The 17904-nt window shown below is 34.4% G+C and overlaps 2 protein-coding genes across 2 annotated transcripts; one reads left to right on the top strand and one right to left on the bottom strand.

Annotated features, from left to right (window-relative positions):
* Positions 1–2603: 2603 nt before the first annotated feature.
* Positions 2604–16550, bottom strand: LOC106109912. The gene is made up of 6 exons (XM_013291561.1): positions 16462–16550; positions 5157–5226; positions 3964–4183; positions 3671–3795; positions 3098–3250; positions 2604–2755 (listed from the first exon to the last, which is right to left on the bottom strand). The coding sequence occupies exons 2-6, from the start codon at positions 5212–5214 to the stop codon at positions 2604–2606; spliced, it is 708 nt and encodes a 235-aa protein (XP_013147015.1). The 5' UTR covers positions 5215–5226; positions 16462–16550.
* Positions 11273–17761, top strand: LOC106109913 (circadian clock-controlled protein-like). Its single transcript, XM_013291562.1, has 6 exons — positions 11273–11416; positions 15359–15587; positions 15805–15935; positions 16156–16293; positions 16476–16630; positions 17075–17761. The coding sequence occupies exons 1-5, from the start codon at positions 11350–11352 to the stop codon at positions 16625–16627; spliced, it is 717 nt and encodes a 238-aa protein (XP_013147016.1). The 5' UTR covers positions 11273–11349; the 3' UTR covers positions 16628–16630; positions 17075–17761.
* Positions 17762–17904: the final 143 nt, after the last annotated feature.

Raw genomic sequence — 17904 nt, 5'->3', positions numbered from 1 at the left:
CTTGTGTCTTTTTAGGATTGAAATCGACAAGATTTTGTCGACCCCAATCCGAGACTTCACCCAAGAGGGTCTCCAGCTCAGACACAAGTTTCTTCCCTGGAATTGGAGTTGTCGTTAGATGGGGAGAGGTAATTGTCTTTCTTATGTGCGTCCCCTCCTCCGTACATTAAAGGTAGGCAAAGCATCTCTAGATGTCCAGGACATCGTAGCTGCCTAATAATATTTAAAAAGGTACATACTCGTATTTAGATTTCTTCTTGAAGTACATGTTAATCTGTTTGTAAAATATGCCATAGTGTTTGTCTTACACTTCGAAATGGCAAAAGAAATGATATCCTGAGTTGGTCATCCGGAAAACAAAACAAAGGACGACTTAAAGAAAAGTAGTTATAAAAATTGTGCATCTCAACAGCCAAGGATGTTCTCAACCTGGAAGTGTCACATCGGAAGATAATTATTTTACCATCTTAAGAACTTTTTAAGCTGTTATAGTTCATGTTGCCTTGAAATTGTTGTTGTGAGCGTCGGTGGCTCAGTGGTTTAAGCACTTGACTTGTAATCTACAGGTCTTGGGTACGAATCCCGCCATATACCAATGTGATTTTCGATTTTTCAAATTTACGTACGTACAAAATTTACCCGACGTTCTTACGGTGAAGGAAAACATCGTGATGCAACCTGTACATATCGGCGAAGAAATTCAAAGATATGCATGAAGTCAACCAGCCCGCAGTTGGCCAGTGTCGTTGACTATGGCCTAGTCACCCCTGATTAGGGTAGGCTCCGAGCTCCTCGTTGGGGACATGTAGTGATGCTGGTGATGATTGCCACTACCGAAATATTCCGAGAAAACATTACAATTCTTCTTTTTCTAATAGAATAAGAGCATGCGCACAACTTAAACTAAACGCACAACTGTTTAGTCTCGCTTTGATTCCTAGGACCTTATATGGAGGTGCGCACACTACTCGATTTTTAGTTGTGCAACTAAACAGTTGAATTGGCTGCGAAACAATCGACAATCGCACAACAGTTATGCGAAGGTTGAGTCAAACGTGTGCTCCCGCTCTTAACATTATCTGTTGGTAACTGTGCAGACGATCTATGATTAACTTTTATTGTGCTTTAACTTGTGATGATTTTTCAACTTTTTTCGGAGGACAAGAACCTGTTGCGCCGACCCTGTGCGAGTAGGATAAGGAGAAAGATGAAACTATTACAATGAAACTGTCATAAGTTTGAGTTTAATTTGAATGGCATATTTAGTATTTTTGTGCTTTATAATTAAAGCTACGATTGAGTCAGCAAAATATACTGACCTTACGTCTTGACCAAATGCAAGGCCTCAAAGCCACAGGTTATCGTTCTTTTAATCATTGTTCCTTATTCATTTAATTAGTTGTAAAAACGGAAAATTTTTTAAAGACATTGACCAAACGGAGCCAATGTTACCATTATATAAAAAAATACAACACACTTATTGCGCATAACCTCAATGCCCTTTGAAATGCAGATAAAAATATTTTAACGATATTTTCTTCGCGAGTTCTGTACGAAATTTCGCGTAAAACTTACATACCTTTAATGCCCGGTTTACATTATCCCATTCCAGCGATCAAAATAAGATCTGTATTTCAACTACAAAAATGTAAACCCACACTACGTAGGTAAATTTCCAGTTGTAATCCAGCCCTGACTTCAATCGCTGGAATAAATATTAGGCATTATTTATAATGTCACAGTTGGATTATGAACTATGCCTTGTCATCAATTTTGTACCTTGATGTTGGTAGGTGGGTAATGTGCTCATTGACCTGCTCTCGCGTAACTTTGTCATAGAAGTATCATAATAGAGAATTGATGAAATTACTGTCACTATTTACTAAAGAACTTCTGTAAAAATATGTTTAGATAACGGATAGCGTCGAGTGTGCAATCAATAAAAAATCACTTATGTGGTCAAAAATGTATACATATAATTTTCACCTTAGTGAACATAGCAACTAAAAGTCTGTTTTCCTTGTCTTCTAAAAAAATGGCGAAAGACAAAAAATAACTTAAAACAGACATGATTTTCATTAAACATTTGTTAAGAATGTTACTTCATCATCTTTGTTCAATTCTTACCAATTACGGAAACCCGGTGTCGATGAGTAAATAAAAATATGCAAACATTTATGGTCAGCTGAGTTACAACTGCCACAAAACAAGAACACATAGTTACTATATTACGCTAAAAAATATCGTTAAACACAGTCTAGTTACGTGTTCGTTAGTTACTCTTTGACCGCCGACTGATATTATTATGGACATCACTAATAAAATATTTCAGTGCTTCTATATTAAGATAAGATTTCGCAAACCATAGTAATGTTTCTTTACTCGTTACTTCTTAAAAATCCGCGCTAGACGCTGGGTTCTTGGTGTTAAAGGTTGACGTCTGCTTAAGCTTGAATTTATTTGAAATTGATGCTTCAAAGAGGTTGATACGGATAAAGAAGATTATATTTTTGCATAACAAGAAGCCCTGGTCATTAAGTAAACACATTAGATATGAGTAAAGTAATAGTTTATTTGAAAAATATGAATGATAAACAATATAATCAGTCGAGGCTGAGTTCGGAGACGGGCACTGCGTTGAACAGTTTGCGCACCTCGCCCACGATCTGCGACACGATCACCTCCACGATTGGCGGCGACACCTCCTGGAAGATGTCGCGCCAGTTGCTGTTCGCGAACTCATGCACCGTGTTCGCTGCAAACGGTAACAAAATACAATAATTATAGAACTATTCTAACTACCAATTCTATTCCGGAACATCTGAATAAAGCAAAACTTAACTTTTCTTTGAAATGGTAATATGATGTATAATTTAAGAATAATTATTTGGAAAACTGTTAAAACAAGGTATGTTTGTTTAAATTTTACTTTTGGGGAATTATTAATAAACAATACAGAACTATGAAAGAATCAAAATGCAAATGAAAGAAGATATATAACGCAGATGAGCTTCAATGGAAAACGTTGCTTAACAACTTTTAAAGGCACATTTAATTATAATTATGGAATTATTGAAGAATACAAAATCAGACTTACATAGCTGTGTGTTTCCGCCGAATAAGTTTTGGAAGCGGAACTCAGCGGAGGTGAGGACCTCAGCGGAGTGCTGCCAGTTCTCCACGGTCCAGTAGCGCTGGCCGCGCTGGTAGTGCTCGCCCACGCGGAAATCTATCTTCACCAGGATGTCACCTGTCACATTTAAACCGAATTAGTTTCAGAATCTCTCCAATATACCGACTAGCAAAACAGCAATCGAGTATAGCATATTAAAAATGGGCTTTTCGAGAAAGACAATATAAGTCTCTTTACTTTCTTATCGTTTTGTTATACAGGAAGGATGGAAAGGGAAACTGGGTTTAACAGTGGAGGAAACGCACAGGAAGGGGAAATATCCTCTTTATGTGCGTCCCCTTCCCCTTCATTAAGGGTAGGCAACGCATCTACAATTGTGGATGTATATGGGCAGCGATCGCTTCGAATTTTCGGCGAATTCAGTTGGCCGCTCGCTCGTTAGCCATTTTATAACATAAAAAACACCATATCAAAAGATCTTCTTTGTTATGTTACGATTAAAATTAAAAATTATTGAATGCTGAGCAAATGACTTACGTATTTTCATCTTGTATCTGCCCTGGCCCTCGATTGGCACGATGAGCAGCTGCCCGCCCAGGCGATAGTCGCCCGCCAGCGTCACCGAGCACTTCACCTCCAGCTGCGTACGCGACGACTGGCGTCTGACAAAAGAACGTCGTATGCCAAACTGAACGGGTAGATCTAATTTGAATAGAAACTTCATACGCTAGGACTTCCATAGCGCTTAAATAAGTACTCTGAGTGTAAAATGGTTCTAAATTATATACGGCAACGAGGTATAATTGTGGTACATAAAAGTATGCACTCACCTTACTCTCAGCACTTCGCAATTCCTTAATCCTTTAACTACGGTGTTCCTGAACTCCATGTGTAGGCCGGCCTGGTCAGCCACAATGCCGTCCAAGTTCATGGGGTCCAGGGGCACCATGCCGAACTGCGGCAGCCCCGCCGCCACCACGGGGATCGCGCGCTGCGTCGACGCCCGCAAGCAATTTGAGTCCCGCGCGTAGCATGGCGTGATGAACGGTGCTGGAATACAATGTGTTGCTGTTTACACTGGAGTTATACTTGTATAAAAACATTTCGGTATTTGTAGAAGAAAAAGTAATGTACATATGTTTAAAATAAAAGACAGCTTATTTTCTATAACTCATAAACAGAGAAAAAATGAGTTATTTACGATTCAAAAATATCTAATTTTAATACAGATTAGAAGAAAACTTAGTTAAATAAATAGTTACAGGATAAAGTATATGTTTATGTATTTAATATAATTTAAAATGTAAAATATTAAAAAAAAATAATTGACGTGTAAATGTATTCTTTACTCTTTGTCCTTAAAGTTTAATAGTGTAAAGTCAAGGGCCAAGGGTGACCAGGAAGAGGTAGCGAGCGTCGAGTCACCAACCTTTTAAATAAACAAGGAAAGTTCACAATATTCCATTGGAGCATTGACACCTCCTTTTTGGAAAACATCAAATTACTTTGTCTTTACTGTTTTTAACAAATAACAATGCATACTAAAACATCTGTTAAACTATTGATTTATGTTAACGTGATTTATGACCAAATGAAAAACAAGAAATTCTTCTGAGAAAATCTAGACCTTGCATTAAAATTCTAAGAAGTAATATAACGTGTCCAGTAGCCAAATATTCAAGTGTGTTTCGTATTCTCAACAAAAATCATACTAATATTATGAATGCGAAAGTTTAGATGGATGGATGGATGTTTGTTAGAGTTTGTAGCCTAAACGGCTGAACGGATTTCGATGAAATTTGGTATAGATGTAGTAGAAAGTCTGGAAGAACACATAGTCTAATCACTTTTGTTTTTTTCTTAATTTCACGCGGATAGAGTCGCGGGCGACAGCTAGTATACGAATATTTGTATTTCTCGAACATCACAAATACGTTATTATGCGATTTTTAATTCACTATTAAACATTATCTAGCAATTTCATAGCTTTAAATTTATTATAATTAATGTGCAGGTAACTTACCAAGGCTGGCTTCCACCGCGCACAGCGACCCCAGGACAGCTACCACCAGCAACCTCATGTCTACCAACTACTAAATACGGAGACAGTAGTGTAACAATCCACAAACAAACATTATATTTATAGAGCCGTCGTCATCTAAAAATATACTAACAATCGATTGTAAATGTGTATTTAATTAAAGAAAGAATTTGAATTAAATATACATTTTCATAATGTACGCTTTCATTTAAATCTGTTATCAGCTCGTAAACAACCTCCTTCCAGATTTAGACAACTCTGTTACAAACTATTATAAGTTACTAAGTCCGCCCTGGCGGGACAACTAGAAACCTTGAATTTCATCAAACAATATTTCTAAAATCAAAAGCATTGGTACATTACAGATATCAATCTTAAGACCTCTTGATTACAAAGCGTATAGTGTGACAAACACTGTAATAAATAATAAACGCTCCTTATTCTGTAACTAGCTAGCTACAGTGGTAGTGCCCGCTTTAACATTATAGCACGAATGGTCCGGGACGCCCGGTGTAATACCACGACCACACAGAAGACAGGCGTGAAATGGAAGCAATTCCGTGTTTCGTCTGATGAGTGTGGTGCCGGAGGCCTAATTTAAGTCCCTTACTCTTTACCACCCTTTTCTTATAAGGAGAGGATGGGAAGGGGAAGTGGATTTGACGGCAGAGGAGATGCATAGGAAGGTGAAATGTCCTCTTATTTGCGTCTCCTCCTCCGTCGTATAAGGGTAGGCAACGCATCTGCAATTGCGGATGTCTATGGGCAGCAGTCGCTTCGCCTTTTTGATGGATTCAGGTGGCCGCTTGCACGTTTGCGATCTTATCGTGATACTAGGATAAGGCAAGGAAGATAATGATGACTAAAATTAAATTACTCTGTACCTTCGAGTGTAGGTTTTGCGGTTTACATCAATTAAAATAATTGTTTATGAATGCCCAAATAGATCTTTGTATGACGCATTGTTTGAAAGAAGAAGGAAAGGCCATAGTGATGTCTCTATTTTTAATTTAAACACAACAGAATTCGACAGTTAAAATACATTTTAAAGTAAACCATTATTTGTTAGATTATATGATACTATAAATAACATTAAAATTTGACTATTATTGTAACTTTTAATAATTCCTGATTTTAATCTTACGAATTTTTTTAACCAATCCAGCTGGTAGTGATGGACCATAAATCTTGGGTTTTTCATAGTTTTGCTTGGAGTGAACTATCGAACTGCGGTTTTCCCAGTACCTCATTTCAACTAAGTAAAAAAACATGTATTTACGTACAAATCTATCAATGTAACGGTCCCATTGTTCTGATGTTGCTAAAAGGTCGTGTCTAGCCGCAAAATTAATACGACATTCTCCTTTGTAAATATAATGCAGAGAGAAATATATTGATTCGAAGACAGGCCGCGACCACACAACAAATACAACATTTAAGTTTCATTCAAAATGTTAACAACAATTCTTCCTTCTAATTAAATGTAGAAAATAACCTCTAAAATAATTAAAATTGATCTTCCATGGGCGAATATGCGCAATGTGAAGAACAAACATAACCATGTAAATTATTTTCATTTATGACGCGGAGACTAAACGACACTTTCAGTTTCAAAGAGCATTGGTTCTTAACTGCCTTACCTTGCTATTGTATTTTAAAAGGCGCTTTATTCCTGGACTTAATGATCGACTCATTTAGCAGTGTTCAATAATAAAGGTTTCCAAACACTTTAATGGTTTGTAATTCTTATTCAAATGCATGTTTTTCAATATTAATAGACTAGCATTTATTATGATGGGAAGTAGACATATGTTTATAATGTTTTCGTGTGAATAACTTTGTAATGTAAAATAATTCTTAGTAACACATTTAAAACCTAAAAAACAACCAACACACACTGGTCTTGTCCTAACCCTTGCCATAAAATATCAATGGAATATTTTAGTTAACCATAAATTTTATTGACATTATACGAGTATGTTAGATTTAAAAAGGAAGCCAGTGACCTCAAATAGTCCTCAAATTTTGCAGTTTTTTGACACCAAACTTAGGTAAGAAAGTATTTATTGTATTCTGCACCTTATTGTATTTGTTAATTTTTTACACAAAGGTCAAATAAAGTTGACACAACGCTCAAGTGTAATGAACTTTTACTGCAAACTTTAAAAAAATGCAAATGCCAGCAATTTCCTTTGTGCAAAATTGTTGATTGACGCAAATACTTACTGGTTATTGATTTTAAAGAAAAATAGACGCTAACAGACAAGGTTCAAGTGTCATACTTGGGTTTTAAGAGCTAATTATCTAACTGAACGCTAAAGAGGTCAATATGCGATCACGACAGTATTGTGCAGTGAATTTTTTTAATTTATAATCTGTACCCAACAGATAAAACTTCTTCGTTAGGACTAAAATACTATTCTATTTCCTTTTATTTGCTATAGAATTTTTAAATCTGGTATATATTTACGAGTTCGTTCGTTGACAAAACAAATGGTTCATCCATACAAAAGCATTCAACGCTTAAATTAATTTTATCTAAATAGGAATTAACTTATTAAACCTTTTGTGAGATATGAGAGATCGCGGATTATCTTATATTTTACATTAGGTGTATGTACCAATTAGTTTTATACCCTTTGGAGGTCCTTCTTCAGGGTTAGAGCTTGATATCCGAAGAAATATCGAGCTGTTCCTGACTTTATCCACGTGGAATTTAAAAATAATATAAAATATGGCCTATGTTTCGCGATAACGTAGCTTTTTAATGATGAAAAAAGTTTTGTAATCGGCCCAGTAGTTTTTGAACTATTTCAATACATACAAAATACACTAAAAACAAAATATTCTCAAAAAAAACAGTACGCTAAAAAGTAACGAAATAATTCCTTGAAAATAGTAAACCTATTTTATTGTAACTGTTATGTCTATATTGTACAATCTTTATTCTCTTATTTTTATATATAATACATTTCACATGATTTTCTTAAAAAAATAACAAAATAAAACATATTATATAAAAAAATAGTAAGTCCACCGGCTGCGGAATCCGATGACTCAAGCAACCAGTGGTCAGGGCTGCAGAGACAGGAACCTCCTCACTATTCGTGCGGTTTCTAAAATAATCGCCTTTTGAATCGGGCCCTTAATCCAACTGTCTAGCGAGAGCTTCTTGAGGTGTTGGTCGAAGCTCTTCGCTATCAGCCCGTGTGCCGAAACGACTATCGGAATAATGGTAGTCGATTTCATACGCCACATGGCGCTAATCTCGTGAGCCAAATCCAAATATTTTAATAGTTTTTCATTTTCGGCTTTCACGAGATTCTCGTCATGTGGGATAGTGACATCGACTAACATTACACAACTCTCAGACCGATCTATTATTACTATATCAGGTCTATTGGCAGCAATAGTCCTGTCCTGTCTTGTACAATTATTATTACTTTGATGTCGGTCAAAAAATACAAATCTTTCCCCTTCATATTATTAACTAGTATAGATCATTTCGTCGTTGTTTTCAATTTGATAACAGTCAAGACAATATCGTATTAGTCGATTATATTTACGGATATAAATAAAGTACTTTTCCATTAAACACATTGTTTGTCGTTTGAATATCCAAAATTACATTAGATAACATATTAGTCACTTTGAAAGGTAAAAAAACAATATGTACATGCAAACATACGACTAAATAAATATTTTTTTAAAGATAAAGTACTCGATGTAATGACGCGTTCATTATAATAAAATATCAGATAGATATTGGTTTTGTACTCAGAGTTGTGATGGTTAGATGCTACTTGGACTTTAGATCAAGACAACCTTAATCGACTGATGTAAGAAGTTTAACGCAGTATTGACAGTTCTGATTTTTTTAAATAAAATATATTGCCAACTTGGACGGCTGAACATACTGATGATGGTATTTAGTCTATGACAAGAGAAATTAAAGTAATTACATGAATGCGAAGCGACAATATTTATCCTTCGAAAAAATATTACATATGTGAATTCGTAGTTCATCTTAATAAAATGAATGTTATGTTAATCTGTGCGATTTCCCGCGCAAACTGACATCTCAACTACGTAATGAGACCAAATTAATATAACCTGCAATACCATTGTGTCCGAAATAAACGATGTCTTTAATTATAGTATCATTAAAATAACTAAACTTGTGAATTATTTAGAGAACATTTGGTTCTGTAGAAATATTTGCAACGTACCTCAATAAAAGCTGTTTTAGCTTCATTGTTTTTTAAAGTTTTTCTTGAGGATAAATCGACATATCAAGTTCAAATGATTCAACCAGCCATATACCTGTCTCGTATATGTTGTGAGGGTAAAAAATTAATACATAATAATGAATATAAATTAAGACCTAGTTATTTGTAACATAACGTACTTTATAACATTCTTATTCAATAAGATATTTTATCCTTATTGGTAACATCTGTCCGCTTAGTAACAATTTTCTTGTCATCTTAAAATTAAAAACATCGGTCGTTTATGTCACTACGCTTATTTCTGACGTTATGGTTACGTAACATTCAAAAGCGAATACATAAAAAGTCTATCAAACTCATAGTATGCTTTTTTATATCACTATGTGACAAACGAGCAAGTGGACATCTAAATTTACCGTAATAGCTAAGCGACCGCTGCCCTTACACAATGCAGATGCGTTGCCTTCCTTTATTCGACGGAGAAGATGCACTGAAAAAGCATATTTCCCTTTCCTAAGCATCCCCTTTTCCAACAAATACATTTTCCTTATAAGAAAAGGGCGGGAAGGGAAAGAAGCCTAAAATTAGAGCATCTATACTATCTATACTTCTGTACTATTATAATAAAGCGTAAATACACACTTCTTTGTTGCCTTCTAAGATGTCAGCAATTACTGCATATTTTTTAACAATTTTTTTTAACAAAAAGCCCTACATTTACGCCACGCATTAGGCTATATATTTTCACGACATTATACTTAGGGGGTAAATATTTTGGATAAAATCCTAATGTGGGAAAGAGACCATAAGTTGCTGCCAACATCAAGAAAGCGAGATTGCTAAGGTTTCTCGTGTCAAGACATTTTGACATTTGCTATTGATAATTTAAGAAATGTAAATAATAAAATAAAATTTTCATAATTTCATGCCGATGAAGCTGCACGGGAACAGCTAGTCATTTCAAAAAATAGTTTTGATAATTGTGTTTACAATTTGATGAACCCTAAATATATTTACTACATATACTACATATATGTAGTATTGAGAATACGACATTCCAGCTTACGAAAATTGCCATTATTTTATGCCATACAAAACTCTGTTGATAAAAACTTCTTTATAATAGGTTTTTTGTTATTCAAACATAATAACCTCTAATGCTAGCAATTTTCAAATTTACTCAAAATAAAACTGCGCTGTAGATTAATGAATAGAGTAATTTTGTCATTACAATCACGATATTTTCAATGTTAGAATTTAAAACACACTTACTTAGATAACTACACTTTTATAACAAAAAGTTGTTAAGTGTCTATTGGTTATTCGAAAATTGTTCGAAAATTGAATTCTCTCCCGTTGTAAATAAAGGCTATTGTAGTATGTAATAATTATTTAGGACTTATGCCCATAACTACGTATATGTGGAATTAAAAAAAACAAAAGCAAATAGCATGTGTTCTTCCAGACTATCCTCTACATCCAAGCCACATCGAGATTCGTTCAGCGTCTATGGCTACAAAACACTAAAAACGTCCATCCATCTAATCTTTCGCATTCAAGAAGTAATATTTTATCTAGCTTTTGAAATGTTATCAACGGTTCCATACATTTCAGTAAGGAGTTTTTAATGCAATGGACCTTTTAAAGCATATATACAAAATCCCTTTATTATAGCATCAAGAGCAGTTTCCAAAGTAAAGTTATAATTAAATTTAGTAGTAGTTAAGTTAGATCTTAACCATTAAATTCGCTACAATGGAATTTGTACCTTATTCGTATACTGGTCAGTACAAGTCGACACATGTGAATGTTCTGCGTTGCTCACTGTACACAACTTCTTGTATATTTGCGTAACATATAAAAGACAGGCTCGGTAAAAATCCAGCTCAGTGTAGAACATAGCGTCACATAAGTAGGCTTAAAGTATTATTAATTTTAAATTAACAATGGCTGTGTCAGTGTATATTTTGGCGGTAATTTATCTTGCGGCGGGAGTTATGGCGGGAAGCCTCCGTGAGTTTACTTTTTAATACAGATTAAAAAATAAGATAATTCCATTAAAACAAATTAGAAAAAAAATGTCTTTAAAATTCTAAATTCAATTTTTGATTAAAGAAAACTTGGGAAAGTCGCCTAGATATATGCATTATTAGGAATTAAGTGATTATAAGCATTAGAGTAATTATAAGACTCTGGGGGAATTTTAACCTCACTTTTGTACTTCGGATGTATCTATAAAAATATAAATATCTATTGAATTAAATACTTATAGGTTACACAACCTCATTATCTTGTAACAATAACTACTGTCGCAACAATTATTGTCTATCGCCCATTAAAATATAATTTCTATCTTACGTCTTCTGATTATAGAGGATAAATACAACTAATTACGCCTTTTTCTTTATTTTTTCACTCACACGTTTTTATAATCTGTGATCCGATGATCGACATTTTTTCGTAAATCTTTTTACTAAAGGAAACAATTAATCGTGTGAATTTTTCAGACGCTTGTATACCAAAATTATACTGAAAAAATAATCCAAATTAAATTCAGTCTTACTTCCTTTAATATTATAAATGCGAAAGTTTAGACGAATGAATGGATGTTTGTTAGAGTTTGCCGCCTAAATGACAGAACGGATCAAATGATAGGCATAGATATAGAGCAGCCTGAAAAAACAAATAGGCTACGTACTTTTATATTATTAATTCAGCGTGGGCGGAGACACGGACTAAAACTAGTATTTTATAAAGTTTGTGAATGACGTCCAATCTTTGAATTCATTAAAAAATAACAAGTTCGATCAAGTGTTATGGTCACGGTTGACGGTTGACTAAGGACAATTTTCCTCTTAAATTGATATTTAAATAAAAATATATCCGTTGGCTAGTTAATATTCTATACACTCTCGAACTGTTAATTAACATTTTAACATTTTTTTGGCATTATTATATCGTTTTAAATTAGGCTGGTTTGCTTCGAAAGATATTGAAAAACATTTATTTTTTTTAGTAGTAATGTTTTATACAGATATACTCGTATAAGCAATAAAACTAACATTATGTTTTTAAACGTCCAGAACGATGTTTATTTTAGCAAATCATACTATCATACTAATACGAGTATTATAAATGTGAAAGTTTAGATGGATGTTTGTTAGAGTTTGTAGTCTAAACTGGTGAAAAAGTCAGAAAGGAGTGGTTTCAGATATGACGGCTGATAGAGATGTATGGAAGAGCAGCACATACTGTGCCGACCCTCTATAAGGGATAAGGGCAAGTTGATGATGATGTAGTCTTAACTGGTGAACGGATTACTGGAATTTGGAAGAACATATAGGCTACTCACATTTGTTTTTTTTAAATAGACGCGGACGAAGTCGCGGGCAAAAAGGTGACACATAAATGTGTTTTTGTGTGTTGAGATGCAGTCATAAAGAAAGATATGTTCCGAGTACATAATGATATTATAGTTTTAGTTCAAATCATACGCTATTTGAATACATAATGATGCAAATGTTGACTGAGTAAATGAAAAATAGCATACGGTAATTATTTATTTCTTGGATTTTTTACAAATGAAAATGATGTAAGCTTGTACAAATTAATTACTATTCTTATATCATCAGCTTACGTTCCTTCTGAGAAACTTGGAGCCTAACCTAGGGGTGACTAGACAATAGCAAATCATTATAAGAAAAAAAAACAATGACAATTCATACTTACTAATATTATAACAAAATGCGAAAGTCTACGTAGATGGATGAATGAGTTTGTAGCCTAGACGACTGAATGAATCTCCTTGTAATACGGCATATACACACATATAGAGCATAGTCTGAAAGAACTTTTTATCCCGGAAATACTTACGGTTTCCGTGGTATAAATTCATGTGGTTTTTTTAATGTTTACTCGATATTTCTGCAAAGGTTAAGCCTACTCGCATCGTGTTGAAATTTGGTAAAAATTTCTGGTTTCCGACGCATAGGTAGTTTTTTGTGCGTAATAAATAATAATATATACTAAGAATATTCCTATATAAAAAATGATATTTCCATAATTACATAAAGGAAATAACTAATGCAGAAAAATTAAAAAATAAACAACTGACAGTGCAAAAAAGAGTACGGAACAAGAGTCTGTAGATGCCGTTTTATTTAACAAAATATTACGCCTTTAGCAAAACACAAATATATTTTACCACTAATATTACGTTTAATGAAACTGTGCCTAGAAGATTATTATCATTATCAAAAGTGTATAAATATTTATAAAATAATCAACAACCTATTGCTTATATAAACGCCTACTTATCAAGATGTATTGACGCATATGTAAATAGAAATAGATAAACTTTAAAATCTTTCGTTAACATTAGGTTATGTTTGACCTTTGATGTTTTAATTTTTTTTTAAATATGAAACAAAACCGCACCCTACCAGACTGGAATGTAGAATAAAACTACAAGTTGTTAGCAATTACACAAAAACATGTGTTATCTGTATAAGATTTATTAAAAGACCTGTATTAAAAGACCAGCTCGCGAATTCATTCGCGTGAAATCGAAAAATAATAAAAACCACAACCTATGTTACTCACAGATAAATTACCTGTCTAATGGTGTAAGAATTTTTAAAATCGACCCAATAGTTTTTACGTGAATCGAATACATACAAAAATATAAATCTTTCCTCTTTATAATATTAGTATAGATTTCGAACCCAGCGCTATCAAAATTAAGGTCGGCCGCAACTAACCTAAAGATTACCATTTGTCATAATTCCTTATTTCCCGAGTTATGGGGAAACTTTTTAGTACTTAACAAGAACTAAAAGTTTTAGAAATCAAACATTATAAACAATGGGTTTCTCGTGTAATCAATACAATATTTTTGTTTTGTGATATTGTTAAATAATGTAAGATACATATAATATATTTCTGTGCCACGTATAGATGTCTATATTAGAGCAATGTTCAAATCCCATTATGCAAGTATGTTAAAAGGAAATAGAGGTTAGTTATGTAAGGTTGAGAAGGTTGTAGGCTCAATGTCACGCCGCCGCTGCCCTTCTCAAGTGATGCCAAGTTGTCGTTAAGATGTTTACTTGAAGAATAATCATGGAGTTAAGTGAACTTGGGATGTAATAAGCACAACAAAATAACTAGTTTTCAATCACAGAAATCTAACCAGTAATAACTCTAGTTACAGCATCTTTACAGATGAAGTACAGGAATACCTTATGAACACTGAATTAAAAAAAAATCTTACGCTACTAGCATACAACGTGATATTTTCTTCCACAGCTTACAAATTCTTTGTTTTTAATTTTCAATATATGAATTATCTTAATTAAATATATGTTCATATGAACATTATCGTATTTTATCAGGTGCATTGCGTGTGGCAACTCCGGTCGCACCCGGTCGGTACTGCACATTGCACAACAGTGTTGACAAATCGAAACTTTATGCTACAATTCAACGTTTCTTTAAATAACGAGACAAGAGAATACATTCCCATAAGAACAGCTGCCACTAGTGTATCTTTTAGAACTTGGTCTATAAACTGTTTCAAGATTTGATATAATAGTGAAGTATAAGTAATGATAAAATGCAGAACTAGTGATGTCCTATTTGTATATCATGTGGCTGTAATATCCCGCGTTGCGTTGCAGCGGAACAGTTGCAACAAATGTTCATTGTCTATAACTCTTTGACGAAATGGACGCGACCTGCCACCGGAAACACGATCTTATGCAACCCATGTAATAAACGATTTGTTTTAATTGACAGCATATTTAAAATACCTAGAAATAAAATCAAACACCGAATCTTTTAAAGGCAAATAAATTGAAAGTTAGATGCTTTACAATATTTAATCCCAGTCGAGATTCGAACTCCAGTACTTGCGTAATTACTACGATACAATTTGAGAATTATCTTTCCTTCTAGCACCTTTCATCAAGCCATGTTCGATCAAGGATCCAAACATGAACCAATGCATAGAGAAGTCTATAGAGTTGGCGGGACCTAAGTTCGCGGACGGGATCCCGGAGTTGGGTATAGCGTCGCTGGACCCCGTGCAGCTGGGCACCGTGGTGGTCGACAACCCATCTCTTAAACTTACCTTCACTGACACCGTCGTCACTGGACTCAGGAACTTTAAAGTTAACTCTTACAAGTCAGTATATCGCTTCTGTAATTTAATTTCATCTGTTAGATACTTGAACAACTTACCTTGTTCGTTGCATATTTCGAGGAGCAATTTGGTTTGTGTATTTTACAATAATGTTATAAAAAATAATATTTATAGAAATATTTGTAGGGAAAGACCAATACTATATTTTATAGAGTCTATTTAAGAGACTAATATTGTTTACAACAATGTTCTTTTCCAGAATGAACACAGAGAAAGGCAAAGCCGTGTTAGACTTCACTGCGAACGTGACCTTGAAGGCCAACTACGTGATGGACGGTCAGATACTCATCCTGCCCATCAGGGGCGATGGACAAGCTAAGATCAAGATAAGTGAGTAAACTGTACTCAGAAACAACTTGACATAAAATAATCTAATTTTAGTTTTTCGAATTTCATATCCAACAATCTTACTATGAAAGAAAACATACAACCTGCAAGTTAAGAAATTCAAAGATATGTCCGCACTGGGCCGGCGTGGTTGACTATAGGTCACTGCTCTGGGTAGGCTCTTAATACTGTCATAGTTAACTGAAATCAAATGTAATTCCAGCCAATCTAAACATCGTAATCAAGTACGATTACGAGACGAAAGACGGTCACTGGGTGGTCACCGGATACAAAGACAGCTACAAGATGGACCGCGCACAGTTCAAATTCACCAACCTATTTGGCGGAAATAAGGAGTTGGGTAAGGTCACTCCAACCATCATTTAGAACTTACAGAAACGGTGTTTCAACAAAAATTTAACTACTAAGACACGTTCTAAACGTTATGCAAAGCAGAGAATTTCGGGCTGTAAAAAAGCTACTAATTTTTAATAATCAAAACAAACATACAACACAACTGTTTACTTACAAGGTCTATTTCAGCGGACACGACACTTAAATTCGTTAACGAAAGCTGGAACATCATAATGTCAGAGATCGCGCCACCGGCGATAAAGGAGATCATAAAGAACTGCGTGGACGAGGTCAAGAAACTGTTCGCAGGCGTCCCCGCTGCGGAGTTATTGCTTCTTTGAATGGTTCGGAATGTTTGCTAAAAGCTCGGTTATTGGCTCATAAGGAATCCATTCGGTACCTTCTAGTACGTTCGACTTTCATTCATAATTTTTCCGAGATCTTTCTCCTCATCCTATCAGCGTGTTTCGATGTTCCTTTTCATAACTTCATGTTTCTGCGTCATCTTTTCATTGGATTCAAGTTTTATTCGCTACATCTCTTTAACAATGCTCTGAAATATGCCATTCTAACAGTATTTTCAGATGCGCCCATTTTCATACAGAACATGATCATCACATATTAAACAATATATCTTTCAATTGCAATCATGCATCATTAACAGATTCAATTTCACTAAGATTCACGTGAGATAATACACTCGTAAAGCGAGTCCATAACATTACACTTGTATATTATTTTATCAGCATTCAAAACGATGGGTAAGGCAGATAACATTTTTTTTACAGCAAACACCATCGGAAATGTGATCAACGCAAACTGGGAGCCCGTAATCCGCGACATTGCGCCCGTCGCGTTCCAAAACATCATTGCCGCCTGCGTTAATGAAGCCAAAAAACTTTTCGCCGCCGTTCCCGCCAATCAGCTGCTTTTACCTTGAACCATAGACTAAAAAGTATATGTCTACCCTGAAACCATAGATTATACAAGATTCGTTAAAATTATAACATTGCAGTCCACAGACATTATGCAATTTCCAATTTGCAATAATATGTGCACATTTACACAAGGGCAACTGCAATGGATAAAATCGTTGCTCAAATATTGAACTGGATTACGCGGTCTTTCGTAAATATGCATTGATTTCACAAACTGTACGCACCCGCGTTATAATGACAGTTGTAATAACGAAACTTTATGAATCTTGTAATATTTTTATACCTGAATGGTATCTTAGCAAATTGTTAAAAATTTATTTGAGCTTTCTTTTCAAGTTCTACAAAACTCCCAGAATTATGCCTACCTTACATAACAATTAGTTGCGGCATATCATGTTTTTTTTTTCATCTTGAATTTTTAAAAAGAATTGGCATGGGTGTATAGATATAAATAGTTAGGTGAAAGTGATAATATTGTGTAGGACTTTGTGATAATTATAATTAAGTTTTAATATGAATAAATAGATTTTCTCCACAGTTGTCTTTAATTTTTTTTACATGTGCCACACCATTTTATATGATCGGAACAACAGCAAGGTTTATATTAAGAACAATAAAACATTTCTTCGCAATTAGTATATTTGTCAATGGGCAGCTCCCCCATAGCGAGACACATTTAA

Source organism: Papilio polytes, unplaced genomic scaffold (assembly GCF_000836215.1).
Source record: "Papilio polytes unplaced genomic scaffold, Ppol_1.0 DF821044.1, whole genome shotgun sequence".
NCBI lineage: Eukaryota > Metazoa > Arthropoda > Insecta > Lepidoptera > Papilionidae > Papilio > Papilio polytes.
This window is presented reverse-complemented; position numbering and strand designations above follow the sequence as displayed.

Excerpts from the sequence above, each read along its gene's own strand:
- LOC106109912 (XM_013291561.1), bottom strand. The coding sequence starts at position 5,214 with ATGAGGTTGCTGGTGGTAGCTGTCCTGGGGTCGCTGTGCGCGGTGGAA. Across the intron at positions 4,184-5,156 it reads CGCGGTGGAAGCCAGCCTTG|CACCGTTCATCACGCCATGC; the intron begins GTAAGTTACCTG and ends ATTGTATTCCAG. Across the intron at positions 3,796-3,963 it reads TGCGAAGTGCTGAGAGTAAG|ACGCCAGTCGTCGCGTACGC; the intron begins GTGAGTGCATAC and ends TTCTTTTGTCAG.
- LOC106109913 (XM_013291562.1), top strand. The coding sequence starts at position 11,350 with ATGGCTGTGTCAGTGTATATTTTGGCGGTAATTTATCTTGCGGCGGGA. Across the intron at positions 11,417-15,358 it reads AGTTATGGCGGGAAGCCTCC|CACCTTTCATCAAGCCATGT; the intron begins GTGAGTTTACTT and ends CTTTCCTTCTAG. Across the intron at positions 15,588-15,804 it reads TTTAAAGTTAACTCTTACAA|AATGAACACAGAGAAAGGCA; the intron begins GTCAGTATATCG and ends GTTCTTTTCCAG.